Source organism: Coffea arabica, chromosome 8c (assembly GCF_036785885.1).
Source record: "Coffea arabica cultivar ET-39 chromosome 8c, Coffea Arabica ET-39 HiFi, whole genome shotgun sequence".
Classification (NCBI taxonomy): Eukaryota; Viridiplantae; Streptophyta; class Magnoliopsida; order Gentianales; family Rubiaceae; genus Coffea; species Coffea arabica.
The window spans coordinates 33,566,536-33,578,654 of NC_092325.1; the positions used below are offsets into that span (position 1 = coordinate 33,566,536).

At 35.2% G+C, this 12,119-nt stretch overlaps 1 protein-coding gene across 1 annotated transcript; it reads left to right on the forward strand.

The window, feature by feature from the left end:
- Nucleotides 1–10,135: 10,135 nt before the first annotated feature.
- On the forward strand, nucleotides 10,136–12,076 carry LOC113707173 (premnaspirodiene oxygenase-like). Its single transcript, XM_027229368.2, has 2 exons — nucleotides 10,136–11,163; nucleotides 11,249–12,076. The coding sequence occupies exons 1-2, from the start codon at nucleotides 10,261–10,263 to the stop codon at nucleotides 11,858–11,860; spliced, it is 1,515 nt and encodes a 504-aa protein (XP_027085169.1). The 5' UTR covers nucleotides 10,136–10,260; the 3' UTR covers nucleotides 11,861–12,076.
- Nucleotides 12,077–12,119: the final 43 nt, after the last annotated feature.

Consider the following 12,119-nt stretch of genomic DNA (forward strand, 5'->3'; position numbering starts at 1 on the left):
ATTCGACCCAAGTGCCTTCTCTTGAGAAGCATAACACTCCCAGTTGCATGGATCCTTGCACCTTATCCTTACTCTGAGTTCTTCATTAGTGTAGTACCAAACAGATCTACTATTAGCAATAGAATAATTCTAGATTGCGACCTTGAACTCAGTTGATGATGCAAATCGCATCCCAACCTGGAAATGTGGATTTCTCATGTCCTTTTCAACATTGAAGTCAACATATTATATTCCCTTCAGCACTTCATCATCTTCATCAGAAGAACCATCAGTGCTATGCAGGTCATCTTTCAACATGTTGTCATGCAACACATCTTTATCATCAGCTTCTTCCATTTCTTTAGCAACTGCCTGTGATGTATTCTGAGCAGCCTGTGAAGATGTGTTATGGTCAGCCTGTGCTGATGATGTCTTCTCCCCTCTTGCTGTCCACTTTCTTTTCCCTCTTGTTGTTTTTCTAGCATACTTTTTCTTGGCTCTCTTGCTACCACCAGATGCTCCATCAGTTGCCTGTGATTGTTTTTCAACTTGGGCATCATGTTGACCACCTCCATGTGGACCACTTTCCAAGCCATTTACATCCTAGCTCTCATGGAGTATAGATTCAATAGTTCTCCTCGTAATAGGAGGGGGAATTTCAACTGTGGGAGTTGGTCTTTCACTCCCAAGCATCTGATCATCTTTGCAAAAATCTTCGTCATCAGTGAAATGCTCCCCTTTCGAGCTACTGTCATCTTTATCATCTTCTTCAACTTCCCTTGCATTCACATCAGCTTTATCTCCCATACTCCCACTCTTTACACCAGTCCCACTAGTTTCTCCCTCAATGACAACACTTACTCTTACACCTTCACCTCTACTTGCACCTCCCATTGTTGGTCCAGGGGCAGTCATATTTGCACTAACAAAAGACCTACCAAAAAGATTTTTTCTAACGACCAATTATTGATCAAGTTCTACAACTCCACTGCCATGTTCATCTACAACTGCACTACTATGTCCATCAATTTCTTCAATTACAACCCTTGTTTTTTTTACTACCTAACAGTGGGGAATTTGACTGGATTTCAAGAATTTCATGTATTGACCTATGGTCACAGTAAACATCTATCAGTTTGTGCTCATACACCCATTTGAACATTACATTTATATTTGCATCTCCTTGTAACTCTCTTAATCCCTTATTCAAATCACTCCCATGTTCTAAGTAATATTAGAGCATTGAACCATGATGTCCTAATTCCTCAACCATGGCATTTATCTCATGGACAGACATTCTCTCTGCATTACACACATCAACATAATCTATTTCACCACCAACGTATGTTTTATACTGATGCCCACTAAATCTACCACAGTGAAACATTCTAATACTGAATAGCTTAGAATTACGCACTGCAATGAAATGGGAAAAAATGGAATCACTTCATTTGAAAAAACAAGGCTGAAAAAAACACTTGTTGATGTAATATAGTTCAAAATTTGCCACTTTTACAACTAACAGTTGGATGAAAACCTAACATTTAAACCCCATAATACTGCTACATATTCACAACCCACAAGTAAGCACCTTCGATATCAAAGACAAACTTATGTAGTACTCCACGATTTTCATCCATTTGAGTAGTACACCCATTACATTTAGGTTAAACTATAATTTTAGTTCATTTACATGATTTTTAACAAACAAAAAACTTAATGTAAATTTCATATGGATCAATGTCGATGTCTCTTCTCCTGATGATCCAATACATAGGTTCACCACGATTTTCCCTTCTCTTCGATCTTCATAACCCTAAGCTTGAGCTCCCAGATTATTTACAACAATTTTGAGAATGAAAGTTAGTTTAATTGGCTTGCACTTCTTTTTTTCTTTTCAGTTGATGGGTTTATGTAAATAAACGGTCAGTAAATTGCTGGACAAAATTGCCCTAGCGCTTTGTCACGTGTAATGCTAATTTCAGAAATTAAGAGCAATTACTGACGAAATGGTCTACGGTTTACTGATTAAGTTGTTTAATAGCCAATTATTGACGAAAAATAGTTCAATGACCAAAGCATGATCCAGACAATAGTTTAGTAGCCGCTGGGGTTTTTCGCCCTCTAAAGAATTCACCAAATTTTGATCCATTCAAAATGGTAAAGTCCATTCTGAACGGTAAAGTCCAATCAGAATTAAAGAGTATTCCTCTTGTCTTCCATCATCGCCAAAATTTCTACAGTGTCTCAAAAGTTCAGATCTGACTTTTTCATCGAACAAGGCCTTCATTTCCTGTTTAAATGAGCTCTTCCTTCATGAACCCTCTCACTCTGCTGCCTCTCATCTCTTCCGTCTTCCCCTCGCCAACGAAACAGTTCCTATACCTCCTATTTTTTTGCCCACACATAACCAAATCCATTGATTTCCCCAAACACATTTTTCATGGACAACAATTAGGAATCATCTCTCTTTTCTTCTTCCATTTCAACAAACCCCACCTTTTGTGTTTGTTCTTTGTCTCATTTCTGCAACTCGTCCTCTATCAATCCTTGCTCTATTATTCTTTTTTTTACATCAAGATATATATTGGTTATTTTTTTTGTGTAAATTCATTAGTTTAGTGGGCTAATTTTCTATTTTTTTTAAGCTACCATGTTTGCTTGATTTTGTCATTGACATTTTGTGATTGGATCTAGGGAGGTAAATAGTGGTTTTATTATTACTAGTGCTTGACGCACACTTTAACATGTGTGCAATTAACAAAAAAATATATTTATCACAATTATCTATTTAAAAAACTTTTTATGAATTTTATGGATCAAATTCATTATAATGTAGATAATCATACGCGAAATGAATATTCTAGAAGTAGAGAGAATTCTCGAATTAGCACGAGAAAGTTGTAGCTAGTTGACAATTGAATAGATAATTATCTGTTGATTCAAATAACTGTCTGTTGTTGAGACAAATTTGTCTTTATAATTAAGGGTATATTATAAATTTTAAAGAATGACACTGTGTGTTATACCACACAATGACACTCTCTCTTTATGTATTGTATAGATAAGAGTTAATGAATAATAGAGATAAAGGTAAATTTTGAAGTTTGCCCTTTATATATTGTATAGATAAAAGTTGATGGATAATAGAGATAAAGATAAATTTGGAAACACGTAAAGTTAACACCAAATTAACTACTTGCAAAGGTTTTATTATTGTATAAATGATTATTATTTTTTGAGTAGGTGAAATTTGTTCGTTTTCACTTTGCACAGCAACTTCCATTCCTGCTTTTCCAGTGATGTTGAAAATAGTTGGATTTTTTGGAGCTTGGCCACAAGTCACCAGAGCCGTTAAATGCTGGTCAAATCATCAGAGGAAGGCAAAAAACAAAAAAAAGAAAAGAAAAGGATTTTAATAGAACTTGTAAGACTAATATGAGAAGCTTATAGTCCGTGGATTCCAAAATTTGATTGTGAAAATGGTTGTGGTTTTGATGACAGAGGCGCCTAGATTAAATAAATATTCGGCACTTCGCTATGATGGGGAAACCGTGTCTGGAACGTGAGCTTGGGAGTTTTAGTGTTGCAACAATTTTAACCATGGTTAGCTTTTATGAGGGAAGATGATATAGTTGGACAAATAATTATGATTGATGATGTGGCTTAATGTAGACCAAGTGGTCTACGTGTGAGATTGTAGATCAAATCTACACAAGTTTTTGCATAATTATAAACGAGCGTGAATATCCATGCTATACGCACGGTGCTTACGTTATCGAAAAAATTTAAATGAGAGGGTAAATTTGAAAAAAGTTAAAAAAATTTGGGAAAAATGGCCAAATTCTTCCCTAAACTTTTTTTAATATCGATTTAATCCCTAATTTTTGTTTTCGGCCAATTCGATCCCTAAACTTATGTTATGGTTTCAATTAAGAATTTTTACGGCGGCGCAACCAGAAAAATCGATCAAACTCCTTATTAACCAATTAAATAGGGGTATTTTAGGAACTTTAGATATCTCCTCCCTCTATCATTAATCTCCACCGCTTGCCACCCATCTCATCTTCTTCATCCCCCCTCTTTTTCCCCTCCATCTATCATGTCAGTAATTATGCCTGCCTTTCCTAGTGTTTGCCTAGTCCTAGCAAACAATTTGCCTGGTTCATATTCAATCCATTGCGGCATGACTTCTTCATGCTTTATTCATCACCGAACAATTAAAAGTTTTGAAATCCCATTTACCGACCTTCTCTTCGAGGGATTGGGGATTGTGGGAAGTGGGAACCATTTGCCATCAAGTTAGCTTAAGTTGTTGGTTAAGCAGCAAAATTCCATCTTGAAGGAATCCAATCGCAATAACTAGTTTTTCTCGTCTCAGAATGATCAAACAGGGAAACAAATGATGATTAAGGAAAAGAATGGATAAATGTAATCCAACCATGTGTCCATTTAGATAATAGGATTTGAAGGAAAGATCTAATGAACGAGTTAATTGGAAACACAGAACTCAAATAAGAGTTCTGTTTTTTTTTTGTTTATTACTTTGGCAAAAGAAGAAATTGCCACAAAACACTTGCGTACAGTTTTGGGATAGAGTGCGCATGCCGGAACAAACTACCCCCCCCCCCAAACACAAAAAAAAAAAAACAAAAACTCCCAATTCCAATTACTCCTCCGAAAATATTACCAACCAAAAGAAAAAATGGGGGAAAAATAAGAGTGAAAGTAAAGTAGCAGCTGCTGCTCCACTTACCAGTAGAAAAAGGGCCTGAAAAATCAGCTAAGCATCAGATCCAGGAGAGTGATACTAGTGACTTTCTTATCGCAAGATTTTTTGAAATTAATTGCCTGGCCCGCTATTTAGGCATCGGATCCAGCCAAGAAGCTGACTTGTTTCTCTTTGTTATGATTTTTTTCTTTTTGTCTTTTTCCCTCGCTAAGACCCGGCAAACACTAGGAATGGTTTTTTTCCCTCGCCTGCATGCCACCCGTCTCCTCATTCTCTCAGTCCACCTCTCTTTCCCCTCCCTCTATCATGTCAGTAACCACCAGGCTAAGAACAGGCAAACAATAGAGGGAGGGAAAAGAGAAGAATGCGGGAGGGAAAAGAAAGGTGGGGTGAGAGAAGAAGGAGGAGATGGGTGGCAGACGGTGGAGGTTGATAATAGGAGGAGGAGATATCTAAAGTTCCTAAAATACTCATGTTTAATTGGTTAATAAGGAGTTTGATCGATTTTTTTGGTTGCGCCGCCGTAAAAATCCTTAATTGAAACCATAATATAAGTTTAGGGATCAAATTGGCCGAAAACAAAAATTAAGAATTAAATTGACATTAAAAAAAAGTTTAAGGACGAATTTGACCATTTTTCCTTTTGGGGTTATACAAAGGTAAGGGACATGTTTATCAAATGTAAGAATCTTGTTTTCTGAAAAATTTTGTTAAAAAAAAAAACAAAGAAAGAGGATACTGTTCATTCATGCTATTGTAGGATTTTCGTAGGTTTTGATTTCGAATAGGTCATAAGAAATTTGCATTTTTGGTCCTTAATATTTGCATAATTATGATATGGCCCAAAATTTGTGAAAATGAATAAATTTCTTCCTTTTAAAATCTTGATCTCTATTTATATGTTTTATGCACATTTTGGGTGAATTAATTCTGATTTTTTTAAGCATAATTGGGGTTTAAATAAATTTGCTAAATTTAGATTTTCAATTTGGCAACTTTAGAAATTAATGCAAATAGTTTTTGGTTCAATGGCTCAAAATCATTTTTTGGTGGTTGATTAGTTCAAATCTGATTATATTATGAATAATAGGGTAGTAAAAATTATTTTGGCAGAATTTTCATTTTATCCCCTAATTTTTAATAAATTCATTTTCCCCCAACAACTTTTGATTTTCTCATTTTAGTCCCTAAGAATCTTTGTAGCTTTTATTATTAAGATTCCCTATGGCTTTTTGATTCTTTATGCATTGCTTGGAGTGTTAATTTATTAAATTAATTTTATTTATCTTTAATAATTAATTGTCAATTAAATTGGTTCATTGACCCATTTGTTGATTTTGAAAAAATAGACAACTCTCCTTTCCCCTCACTTAGCTGCTAATTTAAATGGGAGATACCCCTATAATCCTTTAAATTCTTTTTATGCGCTCCTATATGTTTGTATGTGTTACGTGTTTTTCTTTTATTTATTTATTTTAAACTTTTATTCATTTTATATATGTTTAATTTAAGTCTTATGATTGTTTGAGCGGTATTTAAATGCCCATATTGTAATAGATAGGTTATATCCTCTTGTGCAAGAAATATAATAAGATAGATAATGTAATAGATAGGTTTTATTTTTGCAAGAATTGTAATTAGTTAGATAAAGATAATAGATAAGTTAGATATGTTTATTATCTTATATTTCCCCTTTTAAATTATAGTTAGGGCTCCCAATGGAATAGTTAGCTTTTATGTGCTTGTGTACTTGTGTGTTTATGTGCTTATGTGTTTTATTTACTTTTCCTAGGGTTTTGCATATAAATATTATGTCTATGTGCTATGTACTCTACGTGCTATATGTACTTTATGTGTTTATTTGTTTTGATTATGTACTTTACGTGCTCTATATACTTTATGTGCTATGTGTTTATAATGAGTTCATGATGTCACCCACACTAGTCCAATGCTAATTATGACTTTTCTCCCCAATTTGTCACTAGTCCACGCTAGTAAGAACTTATAGAAATGGGTTAATCTAATATTAGACCCTTAGACCATCTACATGCTAGATTTATACTTTGGTGTGACATTTATTGCATCTAATGCATTTTTTCTATTTTAGTTTATTTTCATTTGCATGATATGTTCTCTTATAGTATTCCCTTATCCCTATATACGCAAACCATATCATTTAAACTTGCATTTCATTTAGCTAATTAGAAAATTAGGTTAGTCCATTTGCTTGTCTAAATTAGAAGAGTCACCCTTCGAATATGGGAAATAGGCGAGTATGACTTCTTAGCCTTAGCACGCTATTATCCCTCTATAAGAAGGAAAATTGTGTCATGAATTTTAGTTTTTCGTATCCATTATGTTGCATTCCTCTCTTTTAGGTCATGTATATTTATCTATATATCATAATTTTCTTTTCTTCGAATATCATCTTTTGTATTTTTGTGACTTCTTCAATGGATTATTCTTGGGTTTCACAATTAATGTGATTGGTATCAATTAAATTTTGAAAAAACATTTCATTTCTCCCGATATCCTCTAGATTTAGGTTTGTATCTATATAGAAACATCCAAATGTAATAAGTTTAGAGGTTGGATTATGAAAATTTTTTACTAAATTTTGCAATTAATCTTGGTTAGGTTGAAAGGGTGCTTTAGATTTGAGTCGATCAAATCTTTGTCTTTCATTTCTTCAACCACAACTCCCAAACCCTCTTCTCTCATTTTCAAAGATTTGGAGTCGTTTAAAAGGGTTTATATATTTTAATTTTTTAAAAATATTTTTGGGTAATTTAGTAAATCTAAACTCGATATCAAGTGACGATTTTTTTTTTCTAAAAACCCTTTTTTAGACTATTATTTTGGGCCCAAACCATTGCATCCCATTTTAGGCCATTTTTCTTTATTTTCCAAAATAAAAAACTCATGTTTAAACACCTTTCCTTTTATTTCAAAAATGGTGCGCGACATTCAGAAAATATGTCATTAATCATTTTGGTCATAACAATTATCTTCCAAAAATGTCAAATATAACCTTCAATGGTAAAAATAAAAAAATGTCCAATTATAAAGGGTAAATCCATCATTTGAAAAGAAAATTGCCCTGGCATTAGTAACACCAACACCAGCCAATTTAAAAAAAAGATCCCCATAAGAATGAGAATGGCAAAATAATTGACTTCTAAGATCAGTTAAATGTTATTCCCTCCTATTTCTAAGATTATTTTGTAATGTTTCGAGAATCCAATTTTTTAAAAATAGTGGTTTGAATGTGATGTTGTGCTTTTCTTTCTAATCTTATCCGCACAAATTCAGTATTTGAATATTTTGAAACATTTAAAAATAGAAAGTAGGGAAAATGACCAATTTCGTCCCTAAATATTTTAACTAGAGCTGATTTAGTCCCTAAGTTTTATTTTTAGTCAATTTGATACATAAACTTAATTTTTGGGTCCAAATAAGGCCCTCTGCGGCGGCGCCACCACTTAAAAATGATTTGGCTCTTAATTTAATAACTAAATAGGGGTATTTTAGGAATTTTGGATGTAGGTTGTAATAAAAACCAAGTAAACCAAAAAAAATTATTAATTTTTGAGGTATTTTTAAAATTTAAAAGTTTTTGGGGGTATTTTTAAAATTTTTAATCAGTTTCCAGCCCCCTTCTCTACCTCATCCCCTCTCTTCTCCTCCACCACCCCTTGCCTCGGTCAACCCGGCCACCGTTCCACCTCCTTCGACACTGTTACTTGTCACTACCTTTTCCACTCCTCCATAACTTTCCTCTCTCCACCACCAAACTCCATCTCGCCACCCACCTGCTCCTTCTTCCCCCACCATTCTTTTTCCACTTCTACCTCCTCTCCTTTTCTCCCCTGTATCCCTTTCACCAGCATTTCTTTCCCACTACTCCTTTCCCTTCATTTTCCCCATCATATAAACAATCCGAATAAGCCCTTTCTAAATCATTCCTGACCGTCTCATCATTGCAAGAAAGAATTTGCAATAAGAAGAAAACTCTAGCATCCAATCACTGTCGCCATTTTCTTGCTGCAAAGGTGATCACCACTGGCATAACCGGCTTTAAAAGAATATGTTTCCCAAAGTTATTATAGTGTTATCTTTTATAAGCTATTTCCATCACATATTTAAGTCAATGACGGTACTGGTCAAGAGATTAGTATAGAAAGGATTGCACATTTGCTCAAGATATTGGTCTTTTTGTACAATGAATCATGGAAAGGAAGTATACGATTTTTAAGCAACCATGATGAGTCTGGTACACCTTGAAAAGAGATCATGAGGTTCCATTACATTACTTTGACGTTTGCCATGGTCCTGTTATGATTACCTTATAGATGATTTGAAATTCTAAACATGAAATTGATGAATTGGGTTTCTTAATTATGTGCTGCCTCTTTGACCCAAACTCCTGAGGGTGAGGGAGAAGCAAGGGGTGGTGAAAAAGGGGATGGGCGAGAGAAGTAGGAGCGAGATGTTGATGAAAAAAATAGGGGAAGAGGAGAAAAGGAGGAGGAGGGTGGGGGAGGAAGGAGGAGGTGGTTGGCGGATAGTGGAGTTTGATGGTTGATGGAGGAGATTGCCTTTGATGGTGGAAGGAGAACAGTACACAAAGTTTCCAAAATGCCCTTGTTTAATTATTAAATTAAGAGCCAAATCGCTTCTATGCGGTGGCACCGCCGCAGAGGACTTTAATTGGACCCAAAAATTAAGTTTATGTATCAAATTGGCTAAAAATAAAACTTATGGACTAAATTAGCTCTAGTAAAAATGTTTATGGACGAAATTGGCCATTTTTCCTAGAAAGTATTACAGTTTTAATCACAGGCGGCACGATGTAAGTTGGGATTAACCAATATAATATTTAAATAATTAATTCAGTGTCAACAATTTTGTTCCTATTCTAGATTCTAAATGTGGCCAATATACACCTTATGATTTCCCCGGTGAAAATGATACGTGCCTGTTTTGTCAACAAAGGCTTTAGAATCAACGCTGCCAAAATGAAAAATACAGGCAGCAATAATGCAACATCCCTTCAACTTCATTGCTTTGTTTTTTGTCCTATTCCTCGTTTATAGCTTACGTCAACAAAACGGCAAGAGATTCGAAACAGTTCAATGCTGTCAACACTTTGGAATTCATTATTTGTGAGACACTTCAGCTGATAGCCAAACTACTTTATTTAATTCTCAGTGATTATCACACTTGCATGATCTGACACTTTATTTAATTCTCAGTGATTATTTAAGTTTATCATACTTGTACTATTTATCAATTTGTGCAGATGTTGACGTTTGACCAACAATATTTGACCAGTACAACTTGGCAAAGACTATATGACATAGAAGTTGTGCTGGATAATTAAGATAACTAATTAAGAACTAACTCTTAAGAAAGTAACTTGTACCCTCATGAATATATGTAGTAAGTTTCTATAGTAATCCATATACCTACTGTATTAATATGTGTTTTTGTGAGTAGAAAAGGTCGTAAAGTAGTGCAAACTGCAAAGAGAGCAAGAGAGCCAAAGAATGGATCTACCCCTCAACTTCACTGCTTTCTTTCTGTTCATAGCCTTTGTTTTAACTTTGATCAAGGTATTGAAGAGATCAAAAACAGCCCAGAAACTACCACCATCTCCATGGAAACTACCTATTATAGGACATATGCATCATTTGTCAGGTTCTCCACCGCATCATGCTCTCAGAAAATTAGCTCAAAAATATGGACCTCTGATGCACATTCAGCTAGGTGAAATTTCTTCGATTGTGGTAACATCGCCCCGCTTAGCAAAAGAGATTATGAAAACTCATGATCTTGCCTTTGCAAATCGTGGAGAAACTCTAGCGGGAAAGATCATGTTGTATAATTGTTCGGACATCGCTTGCTGTCCATATGGTGATTACTGGAGACAAATGCGCAAAATATGCACCTTGGAACTCCTTAGTTCTAAAAGTGTCCGATCATGTGGATCTATTCGGCAAGAGGAGGCTTTGCATCTTGTCTCATCGATTAAGGCTCTGGCTAATGCTGGAAAATCAATTGATGTAACGGAAAAGATGTCTTCATACGCAAGTGCGGTTCTCTACAGAGCAGCATTCGGCAAAGTAAGCAATGACGATCATTTTGCATTCTTTCAGCTAATCAAGGAATCATCTTCCATAGCAAGTGCCTTCGATGTTTCTGATCTGTTACCATCGTTCAAGATTCTTCATCCCTTCCTTTCGGTGAAGAATAAAATGCTAAATATCCGCTATAAGCTAGATAAAGTTCTGGACAAAATAATTGATCAGCATATGGACAACTTAGCAAGAACAAAAATAGCAACAGGTGCATCGGACAATGAAGACATAATTGATGTCCTGCTAAGAGTTAAAGAAAGCGGTGAGCTTCAAATCCCACTTACCAAGGACAATATCAAAGCTGTTCTTTCTGTGAGTGTTTAACCAATTTTTTGCTTACTACTACCATTACATCGTTAGTCTCTTACAAATAATTTTGGCATTGACTTTGATGCAGGATGTGTTTGCAGGGGGAACTGAAACTTCATCCACAACGGTGGAGTGGGCGATGTCCGAGATGATCAGAAATCCAGGTGTAATGGCTAAGGCACAGAGTGAAATAAGGAATGCTTTTAGAGGAAAAAACACGATTGAAGAAACTGATATTCAACGACTGCAATACCTAAGGTCAGTGATCAAAGAAACTTTGAGGCTACACCCTCCAATCCCTTTGTTGATTCCAAGAGAGTGTAGGGAGGAATGTGAAATCGATGGATATATTATCCCCGTCAAAACAAGAGTCTTGGTTAATGCTTGGGCAATCGGAAGAGACCCCGAGTATTGGGATGATGCAGAATCTTTCAAACCAGAGAGATTTGAAAACAGCTCCATTGATTTCAATGGAAGTCACTTTGAGTATCTACCATTTGGTGCAGGAAGGAGAATTTGCCCGGGAATTGCATTTGGTTTGGCCAATGTTGAGCTTCCTTTAGCTCTTTTGCTTTACCATTTTGACTGGAGACTTCCAAATGGCCTTGATTCTAACGATTTAGACATGACAGAGACTGTTGTAATAACTGCATCAAGAGCAAACAATCTTCGCTTGCTGGCAACCATATATGATCCATGATCCATCCCCTGATTTGACAAACCAATCAATGTAAACAAAGTAAGGCATACATTTGATTGGTAATATCTACAGATCGTGGCATTTGGTTGACTACATGTAGGTTCAACCTCAAGGTCTATCTTTACAACCATGGTATGATAATCATCTTTCTGACAGTATTGTGATCCTTTTTGCCTTGCGCATTGCAATAATATTTTATTTTTTATTTTTTCCAAAGTTGCAAATTTGATGAGTTAGAAAGCTCAAACTTGGGTGAAGT